Source organism: Bombina bombina, chromosome 2 (assembly GCF_027579735.1).
Source record: "Bombina bombina isolate aBomBom1 chromosome 2, aBomBom1.pri, whole genome shotgun sequence".
Lineage (NCBI taxonomy): Eukaryota > Metazoa > Chordata > Amphibia > Anura > Bombinatoridae > Bombina > Bombina bombina.
This window is the reverse complement of record NC_069500.1, coordinates 689,298,212-689,315,116: the sequence shown is the minus strand read 5'-3', so window position 1 is coordinate 689,315,116 and position 16,905 is coordinate 689,298,212. Positions and strand designations below refer to the sequence as shown.

Below are 16,905 nucleotides of genomic sequence, written 5' to 3'. Positions count from 1 at the left end.
TAAATGGCCTGTTTTCAACAGCTCTTTTACTGGCAAGCGTACTTTAAAAAAATTAAAGGTATGCAAAACAAAAAGAAAGCCCCATGTGTCATAAATAAATATATAATCTAATATATGAAAACTCATATGACTCCCTAACACCAAACAGAGCTAATGCCTAAAGCTAAGAATCGATGCAGAAACAAATTATTGTTGATGTTTATTATCAACTTGTCTTTTTGAGTTTGCCTGGTTAGTAACAATGCAATGGTGGATGTGACTGTTAATTGGTTCCTATGCAGACAGATTTATAGATTATTTTTCACCTGTTTAGGCATGGAGTTGTGTGGAGGACCAGGTTTTTGAGAAGCTGTCCAGAAAATACGGCAAAATTACAAATTTATTTTGATTCCTGCACCTAAAGATGCACCTTAAGCTATGTGAGTTAAATCTGTGGTAAGTGTTTGTAACAAAAAAACAGATAGGGATAGATAGATAGACAGACAGACAATACAGTAGACAGACAATAGATAGATAGACAGATACAGTAGATAGATAGATTAAATAAACTGAAAAAATGCAGAAGCCAACCTCCACATTCTGAGACATCCACTGATCCTCTCTTAATTGTAGACATTCCTTTTGGACACGTGGTACAAAACTTAGATCCAAAGGCTGATTGATAAGTTCCATATGGACATGATTCACACGTTTCAAGACCATTTGATGAGTAGGTTCCTGGCTTACACTGAGCTGAAACAAAAAAAAATAAAAAAAAAAAAAATAGTGAAGCGCATAATGTTGTATTAGCAGGAGACTCTTAGGCTAAATAAAAACTATTTTATTTTTCAAGAAGAAATAACCTCCAAATGCTAAAAAATAGGACTAACCTTTCTTCCACCTTTTCTTTAGTTATTTACTATGGGCTTGATTACGAGTGGAGCTCTATTGTTATTGCACGGGACATGAGAAGCAATGTCACAACCACGCTAACTAAACGCATATTACAAGTTGAAAGTAAGTGGTTGAGATCAAATGCAAACAAAATTTGCGCTCATTGGATTAGCACGCCTGAAGAACTAGTGTAAAGTGTAAGGGTTAGGGGCATGTTTAAGCCGCTGACATGATTAGAGGTGAAAAATGGTTGCTCTACTCATATTCTAAATAATCTGTGGATTATCTCATCTATACTACCTTATCTTGCCTCGCATCGCTAAATATTAGCTAAAGAAAAGCTCTGGAACCAAATGATACCAATATTTCCACATCCCTGCAACTAGAGGTACCAAAACCAACTAAAACCAAAGGTGGCGGCCTACGACTCATTTTATTCTCCCCCCCCACCCCGGTTAGAAAATTAGCCGGGTGAAGTGGTTAGAACCTACTACATTCATAAAACATCATATTGGGAACCTGTATATAACAGAAAAGAGAGGTGTTTGTCGGGAGGAACTAACGAGCCTTAGAGCCATAAGGACCTACAATAGAGCCTGAAGTCTTAGCCCTCTCACAGCAGTTGTCTCACAAGATGGAGAATCATCACACATCCCTCATGCTGAGTTTGAGAGCCGAATGGAGGGATGAGATCACCTTTCCCAGTCCAACCCTGTTATCAACAAGTCTCCCGGTCACGATTGATGGGAGCCATGAGGGAGATCATACCGCTGGCCTAAGTGAGACTATCTATATGATCGTGCCACCAGTCACAGAAGGTTGGACCTCGTAAAATATCGCCTCTGCAGACAAATAATCATACATGCAATCTGGCACTGGCATACTGTTGGCAGGAGAGAGGCTGTTCTGGGCACCCTAGAGATGTGGCCGGTCGAAGGATAGCCTGGAATAAGCTGTAAGCTGATGTGCCTGGAGAGCCCGCTACTGAGACCTACACATTCCTTGCTAGGATATTCTAAGATCTTCCAGCTCTGAAATACAGACTTCACCCTGAAAGCCACTGACCCTCCTGTGGATGTCCTGTGTAAGACATGCATCTTGGCGACCCCCTGTGTCTATACAACCCCAGATTTGATATGCCAGAGGAACTCTAATTTTTTAATAACTGCAAGAGGGATAGGGTAGAGGAATTAAGGGACAGATGAGAGGCAAATAATAACCTTACTTACTTGATGACAATGACTACCAATAGTCTGAGATGTGCCTTCATTCATATTGTACACTATAATCTGTTTCCTACAGTCAGAAGGGGTTTATTATATCATTGCCCTATAAGTCACTTGATATTTGCTTGTATGAGACCCTTACCCTCCCCCATTGTCCCCTAGGCTGTTTAATTCTAATTTCCTTGATGATCACTTCTATAAGAATTTGTAAAGGTAAATGTGTATGAATACCCAGCATAAGTATGTTTGCACAAGTCAGTTTATGGGTATTCCTACAATGACTCTATACCTACATAGAAAAATGACCTTATTAGAGACATAGGTCAGGTGAAGCTGGTAGATTCTGGTCATCATACACTCTGTCCTGGTACTAAAATGCATTCCAAAGGGCACAGATACATTTCACTTTATCTTGTTATATTTGAGGTGATTCACTGATTTTACTAAAGTGGGATGTGTGTTTGCTATCTTTATCCCCATATATATTTTACATGATATCCTCTTGTATAGCTTCACAAGGCTATATGGCTTCACTGTAGCATCAAAACACTCCAAGTTTGTTTTAACTATGTTGTTTTAAAACTAAGCCATAGGTTTTTTATATATGGCTTGCATACTTATTAGAGCTCACCTTCTCCAACAACAAATAAATAATAGCAATAATGAAAGTTCTGTTTATGGGAATTTTAGATATATTGTTCATGCTATTTTACTAATAATATAGCCTTATATCATATTTCTTATATCAGTTGCTCATTACTATTTTCTATATACTAAGGTCCAAGAGTGACCATGACAATCAGCTAATTTCCCATACTTTTACAATTTCAGATCAGGTAGGTCCATTAGTGACTCTTTGTCTCTGGCATATTTAGGTTTTGTGCTGCCCTAGGCACTAAAAATTCTACTGTCTCCCCCGCCCCCCCAGAAAGGAGTGAAAGAAGGGAGCAAGGGAGGGAGTTGAGAGAAAGAAGGGAGGGAGGAAAATAAGGGAGGGAAAGAAAGAAGGGAGGGAGTGAGTTGAGGGAGGAAGGGAGGGAGAAAGGGAAAGAAGGGAGAGAGGAAGGGAGGCAGAGAAGAATGCACTTTGAAACAATCACTGCCCTTCACATGCAACAACATACAGTAATTACCATAATTCAAGTAATGAAACTTTTTAAGTGTCCGTTTACTATTTACCCTGTGGGTTCATGAATGCAGGGAAAGCCAGCTCTTAGTAGCTAACATACATTAGCACTGAGAGTTTATGATTAGACATCACAAGCTGATCTAAGCAGTGCACAGACTTATCCAATCTGTTAGACGCAATAAGCACTGCGCTCACAGACCCACCACAGCTGACAAGGGGAGGCAGCATATTGGCACAAGGTCTTCTACTCCAGCCTCACCTTGTAAGCATAACCCCGGGAAAGTTTCTCACCAAGAACGCTTCCACTGCAAAAATGCCGGAGGCTCTAAACGAAGCAACAGTTTAAAAGAAGCACTGCCTGTGAAGGGCGACCTTAATCAGCGCACATGCTTTGTCTTCTCTGTAAAAGCTTGCACTTTATCGCTCACTGTACTGTGTGCTGGCTTTTAGAGAGAGGATAGGGCAGATGTGCTGCCCTTCCCAAATCTGATGCCCTAGGCACCGGCCTTGTTGGCCTAGGCCATAATACGCCCCTGCTCTTTGTGTAATAAGGGGGAACATAAGTTAAAGTTTAAAAACCGAGGTTTCATTGATATATGCTCTAGATACCTTTGTTTGCCATAGGCTAGTTACTTCTATTGTTATTCTTATGTTTCATACATTTTACTCATAGCAGAACAAGATATTGCTGTCTATATGATTAAAATACAAGACATAGTACTATAGCTCATGTTAGCAGATATTCTCATATTATAGAAATTGCTCTTTTATATAATATCTATTTTCATTTATATGTATAGCACCACACAGGTTTAGATAAGGCGCATATGATTTCAATACTTGTATCTTTGTGTTTATGTTCAAGTTTGTACATTTGCGAGATCTGCACATTTGTTATTATCATGTCTGATTGGTGTTTGGACATATTCTTTATATTGTAATCAATCATAACCTCAATTAAAAAAAAAAAAAAAAAAAGTGTAAGGGTTAAAAAAAAGTTGCACAAAAAAACCAACATAAATACATTAAATTAAAGCATTAAACTAATATACAGTATGCACTTTGGAGCCTTTTCCACTCAATACCTTTAAATCTAAAAACCTTTAAATAAAATACATTTAAACATGAAAAATATATTTGTATTAATTTTTATATAGTGTAATGTGTTTTACTGTGTTTTTAATATAAATATTTAACATTCCAATGTTCTTCACATGTGTTTTTTGAACAGAGTGCTCCATTGAAATCTATGGTTAACACAGTCACGATATCCAAAGGCCTAAGGTTAGCGTGCATCAGGTTTCACTTGAGCTCTAACTTTTTTACTTTCAACTGGTAATACGAATGCTAACCCGCCCACATCAAAAGTTTACTTTGAGCCCAAATAGTGCACGAGCAAAAGAAAAAGGTAGTGGACCACTTATAATTTGGCCCTATGTCAGTTACTGTTGTCAGTGTTTTCTTTGAATTGACAAAACTGAAAACCTCTCTTCTTCTCTTGCTAGAGCAAAGTATATGGGACAAATGGAATGACACATTTATGGTTATTGACACCACTAAGAACCCCTCAGAACTGCCACTGCTCCTATCTGTTGGTAAATTCCACTTTGCAAAGTGGGGCCTAATTCCACACAGAAAGACAGTTATTTGTCTCTCATTCAGTGGCGATTCTACAGAGGTGCAAATCTTCTCCATTTTGAGGTTACATCCTGATTGTAGGAAGCTGCACAATTTCCCTACCTTTCTACCTAGTTATGTCTAACCATACCCTTGGACCAGCCAACCCCACCCTCAGCACCTCAATATCTGCACACAAAACACCCATCACTCCATCTGCTTTTACTTAACCTATGGAATACCTTAGACTCCTCCCACTCACCTACCCAACTCAGTCCCAAGCTCAAGGGCTTTATAAGTGTCTGGCCCCCTCCCCAACAAAATAATTGAAATAACTCTTCCTACTCTCGCTTTGTGCTTATTTCATTTATTCATGGGGTACTGTATGCCAACTTATACAACTTTACATTTTATGGAACAGGATGAACCAAATGTAGTTTCTGCTAACCTCTGCTAGCTCTGTATTATTATTATTATTATTATTATTATTATTATATATATACCGTATATAATCAAAACCAAATCATATTTCTTTGCATTTATTCATTTGACTCATTGCTATGCATTCAATAAAAAGCTATTACAAAATTAAATATTTATAATACATAATGCAGATGCTTTAAGGCTGTTTCCTACATACCATCATAAAGACTGCACAGTGTTTACCTTTGCATTCAGACAGCCGCTTTGAATGAAGGTATTCAGTATAAGTGCCCGCAGGGCAACTTTTACAATCCATCTGACCTTCATCATCCTGATAGGAACCAATCCAGCAACTTTCACATGTGTTATGTTCCAAGGAGTAATATGTCCCTTTTGGGCAGTTAACTGGAAATATCAAATTAAAAAAGACACACAATGTTTAGATTGCCTGACAAATGGACCTTAGTATCCTAAAAGCTTGAAACTGCTTGTCCTCTTAGTTATCTGTAAAAAGTTTTTTTTTTTAATTTCTAGTAAAAGAATGTAAACTCGTTTTTTTTCTAAAAAAAAATACTTTACTGTATTTATGATTTTCTATAATGCTTTATTATTTTAATAATTATTCAAGTATTAAATGCTCCTTTTTGTTAGAACGTTATTTTAAAACACATTCTATTATTTTGTTAACAGCCAGTAGTTAGAGCATAGGCATGTATTCTTGCTTTTCCTTTGCTTGCCTGCTGAATTCTTATATGGAGTGGGACAACTTTGATTATGTATTTAACTAACCTTCAGACATACAGTAATATCACTAAATCTATTTTAAAATGAAATACTCTAAGAAAGAAGAGCATTTTATTTTGACTCTAAAATATCCCTTTAAACAATAATGCAAATGTTAAACACATACTACCTATACATTATGTCAAGCATTTTAGAAACATATACATAAAATAGTGACTTAAAACAGCATTTTGTTATTCTTTAGGTACAATCTGTAAAACAAAAAACAAAAACAAAACTTAGAATGTAGGGCCAGTAGAATGTGATGTATTAATACATCTAGAGCGTTGCATACCTAATTTATTCAATCTATTTCCAGATATCAGAACTTGGGTTACATTACAGGCATAACAGGCAACTGCAAATGATTATGTTGCAGCTAACTGGTTAGCACATAGCTTCTGCTAAGGGCTGTCTGTCATGTGGGAGATGGCAAATTGGGATAGCTGATGAAAAAGCAACAAATAAAAAGGCCTCTGTGATTTATTTTGTTACTATAATGGAATCCTCTTGAGTTCCGCATTTCACATCTATCAACACAATTTAAAGGCATGGCAAGGAAGTGTTTTCAATTATAAACCACCAAACCAATTCACAAAGAATCCCCACTGAAGTTTCCTTTTTTATGTAGCAGACTTATTTGTATGCGTGCATCAGAAATTAATCACTGCATTGCAAAACATCTGCCTATAGAATACATTTTTTAAAAACACAACGTTGCATTGGTCTGCAGTTCTGAAATATTGTTAATCCGCTGTGACTATTTAGAGTAAGTTAACAATGAGCTCCTGGGCTTATTAAGCAATCACTGTATAGCATGTTTATGATATGAGTTCCCAATTCCATGGAATGACCACCAGCATATCTAGGAGCAATGGAAAAAGTACAATGTTCTAACTTCATTTACTAGAAAAAGAGGACAAAAAGTATATTGCAACTCAACAGTGCATTGAGAATTATCTTTTGCATAACCTCACACAAAGAATAACTCACAGGCCTAGATTGTAGAGCGTAAAAATATTAGCACTATTGTGCGTTAACATTGCTCAAGTGCAATTGATAGGGATTCTTATTTTGTGCTTATATATATAATGACATACAATCTATTATAACAAAAAAAATGGCAGCTAAAATTGTTTAAGCTCCTTATTCATTTAACGAATAGTGAGGGGGGCACTATTAGTGCTCTCATTGCACCTGTATTTAAAGTGTAGCGTTAAAGGGACATAAAAAAACCCAAAAAAATATTTCATGATTCTGATAGAGAATACAATTTTAAACAACTTTCCAATTTACTTCTATTATTTAATTTGCTTCCTTCTCTTGTTATCCTTTGCTGAAAGGTTTATCTAAGAAAGCTCATGAGCAGCAAAGAACCTAGGTTCTAGCTGCTGATTGGTGGCTGCATAGATATACTGATTGTCATTGGCTCACCCATGTGTTCAGTCAGTAACCAGTAGTGCATCACTGCTCATGCAACAAAGCATACCAAGAAAACGAAGACAAATTTATAATAGGACTAAATTAGAACATTGCTTAAAGGGATGGTAAACTCCATATAAATAGATTATATTAATTATCCTGTTTGATTACATTAATTACACACACAAAATTTCATCTAATCAAATATATGAAAAAATACTTAGAAAACTTTTATTTCTCGGTCCGTCTTATGCGTTCCATCTCCAGCCCCCTGTGACGTAATTTTCAATGTTTATTTTTTGGTGCCAGACAGGCTTACTCCTATGCAACCCGCTATGCGCATGCGCAATATTCTATTTTACTTCCAAGACGCGCATTCAATCAGGAGCATTCAAAATCTATGACGAATTTGCACATGCATTTTTTTGGGAACGCATGCGTTATAGTCACTTTTTTTGCTCGTTTTCTAAGGCACTGATCTCTCGCTTACTCGATCTCGATCACAACAATATTTTTATTCAGATGTAACCAAGTAAACATTGAATCTCGTGACTCAATGTTTACTTGGTATACATCCTTTTCAACAATGCGCATGCGTTGAAAATATCAGAATAGGGAGCACGCAAATTCTATGACGTGCAGAGAGGGTGGAAACAAGATGAGTGTGTAGTGTATTCAGTAAAGGAAATATAAGGGGCGGAGCGATGCGGCTCTACAACAATTGCTAAATATGCGTAAATTATAATAAAAGCACATATAAAAAGGTTAAAAAAGTTAATGCGGTTTAATAGATATTATATTAAATAATTGAAATCTGTCATTTACCAATAGTGGAGTTTACCATCACTTTAAAATTGCTGCTCTATCTGAATCAAGACAGAAAAATGGGTTTCATATCACTTTAAATGTTGATCGCAAGAGCAATCCAGCATGAAGCTTAAAAATGTAGCTCTGTTTAACTCCTGAAGTAAACCATTATTGCTATTAATATAGCACAGTACTACACAAGGAATTCCCCTGCTTGTGTATCATCAGCTTAGCACTCAATATCTAACATAAATGTTACTGCCTATTATGTGAGGAATTTAATGCACCCCCACTATACAGCATGCAGATATTAGTGCACCCCCACTATATAGCATGCATATATTAGCGCACCCCCACTATATAGCATGCATATATTAGCGCACCCCCACTATATAGCATGCATATATTAGCGCACCCCCACTATAGAGCATGCATATATTAGCGCACCCCCACTATATAGCATGCATATATTAGCGCACCCCCACTATATAGCATGCAGATATTAGCACCCGCCCACTATATAGCATGCAGATATTAGCACCCGCCCACTATATAGCATGCAGATATCAGCGCACCCCCGCTATATAGCATGCAGATATCAGCGCAACCCCGCTATATAGCATGCAGATATCAGCGCACCCCCACTATATAGCATGCAGATATCAGAGCACCCCCACTATATAGCATGCATATATTAGCGCACCCCCACTATATAGCATGCAGATATTAGCACCCGCCCACTATATAGCATGCAGATATTAGCGCACCCCCACTATATAGCATGCATATATTAGTGCACCCCCACTATATAGCATGCAGATATTAGCTCACCCCCACTATATAGCATGCAGATATTAGCACCCGCCCACTATATAGCATGCAGATATCAGCGCACCCCTGCTATATAGCATGCAGATATCAGCGCACCCCCACTATATAGCATTCAGATATTAGCGCACCCCCACTATATAGCATGCAGATATTAGCGCACCCCCACTATATAGCATGCAGATATTAGCGCACCCCCACTATATAGCATGCAGATATTAGCGCACCCCCGCTATATAGCATGCAGATATCAGCGCACCCCCACTATATAGCATGCAGATATCAGCGCACCCCCGCTATATAGCATGCAGATATCAGCGCACCCCCACTATATAGCATGCAGATATCAGCGCACCCCCACTATATAGCATGCAGATATCAGCGCACCCCCACTATACAGCATGCAGATATTAGCACCCCCCACTATATAGCATGCAGATATTAGCGCAGCCCCACTATATAGCATGCAGATATCAGCGCACCCCCGCTATATAGCATGCAGATATCAGCGCACCCCCACTATATAGCATGCAGATATCAGCGCACCCCGCTATATAGCATGCAGATATCAGCGCACCCCCACTATATAGCATGCAGATATTAGCACCCCCACTATATAGCATGCAGATATTAGCACCCGGCCACTATATAGCATGCAGATATTAGCACCCGCCCACTATATAGCATGCAGATATCAGCGCACCCCCGCTATACAGCATGCAGATATTAGCGCACCCCCACTATATAGCATGCAGATATTAGCGCACCCCCGCTATATAGCATGCAGATATCAGCTAACCCCCGCTATACAGCATGCAGATATTAGCGCACCCCCACTATATAGCATGCAGATATTAGTGCACCCCCACTATATAGCATGCAGATATTAGCTCACCCAGACTATATAGCATGCAGATATTAGCGCACCCAGACTATATAGAATTCAGATATTAGCGCACCCAGACTATGGCTTTGAATTTGTAATATGAGCACAAAAATAGAAGCATTATTGATTGGCTGCGCTTTTGCGATGTTAAAGGGACATGAACCCAAAAATGTTTCTTTCATAATTAAGGTAGATCATACAATTGTGTAAAACTTTCTAATGTACTTCTATTATCTTATTTGCTTCATTCTTTTGGTATCCTTTGTTGAAGGAGCAACAATGCACTACTGGGAGTAAGCTTAAAGCCAATGGCAAGATACATACTGTATATGTAAAGCCATCAATCAGCAGCTTCTGAGTCTACCTAGGTATAGTTTTCAACAGGGCATACAAAGAGAAAAAAACAAATGAGATAATTGAAATAAATTGAAAAGTTGTTTAAAATGGTATGTTCTGTCTGAATCATAAAAGGAAAAAAAAAAGGGTTTCATGTCCCTTTAAAGCGCAATAGTGCTAATATTTTTCAGTTCTACTTGAAATCTAAGCCTAAATTTCTGGAATATTACAAAATGAATTAAAGTTGCAGAAAGAGTAAAACATTACTAACATAAAATGAAGTATAGTTGTTTTTTTGTGGTGCAACAGCTGTCTGTAATATTGAACATGTTCTTATATTTCACAATATTTATAGAACAGCGTCCCTTATTGTTCTTTGGAGTTTATAAAGAAAAAAAATGGTGTTTTCTTTCAAGGTTTGATTAATATCTCTCATAGACTAAGATAGCAAGCTGCCCTACATACTTTACATGAGATAATTGATGAATATACCCAATATGTTTTCTAAATTTCCTATGCATTATACATATAGCAATATCTTATACAAACTATTATAAATAGGGAGAAAATAAGGAGAAGTAGTCCTTATAAAAAGATAGGGAATTCAACACTCTCATATACACATTTAAAGAGACAGAGATATAAATATCTCAAGGTATCAACCTAAGTATTAAGATAAATAGAGCTGAGTGTGCAGCCAGATGGAAACCCAGAATAAAGACTTGACAACTAGCATGCTTGCAAGGCACTCATAATTTTATTATTTACAAAAAGCAACAAAATTCTTAGTAAAGGTCATGTGACCATCAAAGTAATTTGAAACAAAATTGAATCAAAAATATGAGCTAAAAAGCTAAGTGAGACGTCTCATAGGAAAATAAAGTGTCTAAAAAATTAGTGGCTAAATATAATAGTGACAATGCAACACCTCTATTAGAGGACAACCCCAAAAGAAAGAGTAATATGAGGGTAATGTTGTCATAATAATATAATGAGGATCTATGCAATTCACATAAACATTGAGCAATATCTTATATACAGGGCCGTCTTTAATATTGACTGGACCCTGGGCAAAAATTTTCTTGCCCCCCCCCATGCAATTACGCTCTCCACCCAACATTCCAAAAAAACAACTAAATCAATTTTTTTTTAATTATTATCCACTGCTGAGCTAATCATTTTAAAAAAATAAATAAATTGCAATATGTGAAACTGGACCTAAGCAGTACTAATAAGTAAATAAATATATAAATTCCTCCACCGTGGATTCATTTAATATTCTTTTGAATGTGATTCTGGTGTGAGGTTAGCTGGTTAAAGAGATTTAGGGCAGCAACAGGAGCAAAGCAAGGTAAACAATGAGGAGGAAGCATGGAGGTGCAGTATAAGTTTACTGACTGGAACAACAGAACTACTATGGGAAGCTGTAAAATCTGAGACAGAGAGAAAACATAAACTATAAAAATAAACCTTACATTAATGTGTGAAGTATCAGCATGACACATGTCACTTCTTTGCTAGAAACAAGTTCCCTCTCACTCTGCACTAGACAATGCTGCATGGGGAGGGGTATGTGTGCACTCACTTATTCTTCCCACTGACACCTTTCTACAAAGCACTGCTCCTCTAACAAACTTCAGTTAGTTGATCTTAGGGCCACAGCAGAAAGAGCAGGGCTAAGGGGACCAGCAGACTGGATGCTGTCTGTCCAAGACTGCATGGATACAGTGTGAGATGAGTCACACAGCCTCAAGACTGAATAGAGAAGTATGCAGCTGCACAGATGCTCAAATCCTCATGTGCTTGCCGCACCAGCTTTCTGCTGCATGCGCCTACAGTCAGCCCTACCCAGAAACAATCCCTACCACCAGAGGAGTTACCTGGTAACATTGGTAACCCCAGTAGGACCTTATATGATGCTGTGGGAATGGCTGAATTCCGAGTTAGGACTTTGCATTCAGTGCTGCACAGTGCACATCTAAAACAGCACATGGCAATAGCTTGGCATGTCACATGACACCGGCACGGTCTGGCACAGTTTTAAAAAAATAAATATAAGCAGAGTACTTTTGACTGTGACAGTATCAGGACTGAATGTGTGTGTTCCCCATGTCACATCCATCAGCAGTCTGGTATGACCATAAAAAAAAAAAAAAAAAAATTTTTTTTTTTTTTTTTGTTAGGACTCTTGGGCCCCTCAACAGAAACTGGGCCCTGGGCAGCTGCCCCTTTTGCCCTGTGTTAAAGACGGTCCTGCTTATATATACTATTGGATTTTAAGGTTAAAGGATTCTTTTTAAAATAAAATATAAGTAACATCCTAATAATAGTTTAAATATAAATTTAGGGCTGTTTTTTTCCCACTGGGAACAAGTATTCAAGCTTCGGGTACACTCTGAAATATATGTATAGTGTTAAGGCAAAAAAAAGCTCAGATGTTTATTTTTTTTTTGTGTTCTAGCTTGTCTCTTGTATTTTTAAAGATCTTTACTAGGTTTCAGCACAGTGTTATTGTAAAAAAATATTTGATTAATGTTTACCTTTCAAACCTTTTGCTTTAGCTCCACTAGTCGTGTGCAAAAGCTGTTTACTTGAACTTAAGAAACACATTGCTGTTTAATTCAATTGCAAATAAATACTGCCATCTTCAGGATCCACACAGAATTACACACAAACTAGTACAGTTAGTATTCTAAAAATATCCCATTTTGTGAAAACAAAATCTACCTTACATCAATAAAAGAAAATATCAAATTATATTATATAAAATATATTTCAGTATGGATTTATAAACAATTTGCTAGAGATCTGTAGCAAAGCAAATTTAATGCCATTATATCCCAATACCTCTGCACTTTTACTGCACACTCTCCCACTGAAAACTAATAGGTTGTTTTTGAAGGTTGCTCTGAGTGTTATAGTTAATATTATGGAATTTCCATACCAAATACAGCATAAGGCCAAGGAATATTGAAAACAAAACGAAATGTCCTCTGCTGCGTGTATGCATCCCCAATAGACTGGCTGGAGTATATGTGAAAAACCAGTATGACAAGACTGTACTCATCAATATGAACAGCATGATCTCACATGTTCATTTTTTAATAATTTTTTTGCACGAAAAATGTGAAGTAAAAGTATTTGAAATCTAAACAAACAAATACGGAAGCATGAGTTGTGAATGCTATATTATTGTTCATTGGCTGATAGTTGATACATACTTCCTACTAATGCTCATTAGATATTAGCCACTTATGATTAATGCTCATTAGATATTAGCCATTTATGATTAATGCTCATTAGATATTAGCCACTTATGATTAATGCTCATTAGATATTAGCCACTTATGATTAATGCTCATTAGATATTAGGCATTTCCTACTGTATGGGATGTGAATTTGTCATGATTCCATACACAAATAGTTAATCAATAGTAAATGTATTAGCAGTTTATATTACTAATTTTGCTTAAAGGGACACCGTACCCAAAATTTTTCTTTCGTGATTCAGATTGAGCATGGAATTTTAAGCAACTTTCTAATTTACTTCTATTATCAAATTTTCTTCATTCTCTTGGTATCTTTATTTGAAATGCAAGAATGTAAGTTTAGATGCCGGCCCATTTTTGGTGAACAACCTGGGTTGTCCTTGCTGATTGGTGGATAAATTCATCCACCAATAAAAAAGTGCTGTCCAGAGTACTGAAACCAAAAAAAAGCTTAGATGCCTTCTTTTTCAAATAATGATTGCAAGAGAACGAAGAAAAAATGATAATAGGAGTAAATTAGAAAGTTGCTTAAAATTGCATGCTCTTTCTGAATTACAAAAGAAAAAATTTGGGTACAGTGTCCCTTTAATATAGAACAAATTTATAAAGGGCTAGATTACAAGTGGAGTGCAAAATATCACTTTCTCAATAGCGGTATTTGCGCTTCACTGAGTAATACCATTGCATGCAAATGTGAGCTGCTATTACAAGTTAGTCATAATGTGAACACGACCTTGCTTTCGCATTGCTGGGAAACATTGCGCTCACAAAAGTGTGTTTAAATAGGCTCTAATGAGAGCCCTGCTCTCATGCCATCAGACACGGCATGAGAATTAGCACAGCGAAGGGGGTATGTCGCGCAGCGATGGCAGCAAATTGTACATAAGCATATACATATATATTCACAGGAAACACACTGTTCCCATAGACTACAATGTGAAGGCACTTTTCAGAGCCGTTTTTTTTTTTTTAACCCTTTGGCTGCCAGATATAACTTTAACACATTGCTCAGCAATGCATTGTAAAAAAAATTAGCAGCCAAGAGGTTAAACACTTTACAGCTGCCAACTTTAGCCCCCAAAAACTGCTAAGTGCAGTTACTTTATTAAAAAATAAAGATGCTACTATGAATCTGCAAAATTACAAGTTGTGCGGTACGGCTATACTGCTTAAAAATTGGCCTTTGCGCGTGGAATGGCAGGTCTCCCGTATTACAAGTCACAGCGGTACAGCTATACCGCTAGCGTTTTAGCATATACCGCAACTCTCCATTCCGCAATCAAAAAATGGCTTTTGAGTGTGGAATTTTAATTGCGCCTGTATTACAGGTTGTGCGTTCCTGCTTTAACGCTAGCGTTATGGCTTATATCGCCATGATCCATTCTGCTATCAGAGACCAGTAGTTATGGATTTTGTGAAACAAAAATGAATCACAAAACTCATAAAAGAAATGTTACAAAGTACACTAACACCCATAAACTAAACTATTAACCCCTAAACCCGCCGCCCCCACATTGCAAATACTATAATAAACCTATTAACCCCTAAACTGCCACCTACCCACATAACCAACACTAAAATAAAGTATTAACCCCTAAACCTCTGACCTCCCACATCACAAATACTAAACTAAACCTATTAACTCCTAAATCGCCTGCCCCCACATTGCAACTACTATAATAAAGCTATTAACCCCTAAACAGCCAGCCCCCTACATTGTAACTACTAAACTAAACCTATTAACCCCTAAACATAACACCCCCCTAACTTTAAATTAAAGTTACAATATAACTATCTTAAAATAAATAAAAACTTACCTGTAAAATAAAAAAAACTAACCTTAAACTATAAATAAACCTAACATAACTATTTTAAAAAAATAAAATAAATGAAAAATAAAAAAAAGTTAAAAATTAAAAAATCCTAACACTACGATATAATAAAAAACTAACATTAAAACCCCCCACTAAAATTACGAAAAATAAAAAAATCTAAGATTACGATAAATAATAAACGCAATTATCCAAAATAATAAAAATTAAACCTAATCTAATACCCCATCAAAACAAAAATCCCACCCCAAAATAATACACCACCTAAACTAATAATAAACTACCAATAGCTCTTAAAATGGCCTTTTGTAGGGCATTAACCTAAGTTAAACAGCTCTTTTACCTAAAAATATTACAAAGAATCCCCTAACAGTAAACCCCCCACCCAACGAACCCCCCCCAAAAAAAACCTAAGATACCCATTGCCCCTAAAGGGGCATTTATATGGGCATTGCCCTTAAAAGGGCAATCAGTTCTCTTGATCCCGGTGACGTGGAGCTGTGGCGGCGCGGATCTGAGAAGAACCGGCGGCCATAACAACATCAAGCGTGGAGCCTCCTCTTCATGCGATATACGCCGCCCACTGAAGCTTGAATGCAAGGTACTTGTTTTATATTTGGGTTTTGAACAGCCAATATAATTTAAGATGCTCTCATCCTATTGGCAGATTTGAATATTTCAGTCAATAGGAATGCAAGGTACTCCAAATATAAAATGGGTACCTTGCATTCAAGCTTCAGTGTGCAGCGGAGATTGCATGAAGAGAAAGCTCCGCGCTGGATGTTGTTGTCGTCGCCACAGCATTGGGCCACCGGGATAGAGATAGAAGATGCCCCTGTGATGGATGAAGATGTCGCCGCCTGGATGAAGATGGATGGCGGGACTTCAGGAACTGTGAGTACATTTTTTGGGGTTAGTGTTAAAAAAATTTTGCTTTTTTGTGATTTTTTTTTTTTTTTTTACATTAGGGCTTTTTTTCTTTAATGGGCACTAAAGAGCATTTAAGGGCAATGCCCATGCAAATGCCCCTTTAGAGGCAATGGATAGCTTGGGTTTTTTTTAGACTTTTTGCAATTTTTTGCAATTTTAGATTTTTTTTTATTTTTTGTAATTTTAGTGTTGTTTTTTTTGTAATGTTAGTTTGTTTTTGTTTTGTTAATTTTCTAACTTAGTTTTTTATTTTACGTTTATTTATTTTTTTAAATAGTCACATAATAGTCGGCTAGATTACGAGTTTTGCGGTATGAGTGAAAAAGCAGCATCAAGGCTCTTTTTCACTACTGCTAGTATTACGAGTCTTGTAGGTACAGCTGTCCCGCACACTTTTTTGGCCATAACGCAACATAACTACCGCAGCTTTCCAAAGGTCCTTTTTTCAATGGGACTTCCACAGCACCGGTATTACGAGTTTGCCTGTCCGGCCAAAAAGTGAGCGGTACAGCCCATAACTACAAGATACATATTGTAAACTGAA

The 16,905-nt window shown here is 37.1% G+C and overlaps 1 protein-coding gene across 1 annotated transcript in view; it reads right to left on the bottom strand.

The window, feature by feature from the left end:
• Positions 1–16,905, bottom strand: part of SVEP1 (sushi, von Willebrand factor type A, EGF and pentraxin domain containing 1) — an 802,056-nt gene that overhangs the window by 441,503 nt on the left and 343,648 nt on the right. Inside the window, exons 17-18 of the mRNA XM_053702672.1 lie at positions 5,512–5,673; positions 571–732 (exon numbers count right to left, since the gene is read on the bottom strand). Of these exons, the coding sequence (XP_053558647.1) occupies positions 571–732; positions 5,512–5,673 (324 nt within the window). The remainder of the gene's footprint in view (positions 1–570; positions 733–5,511; positions 5,674–16,905) is intronic.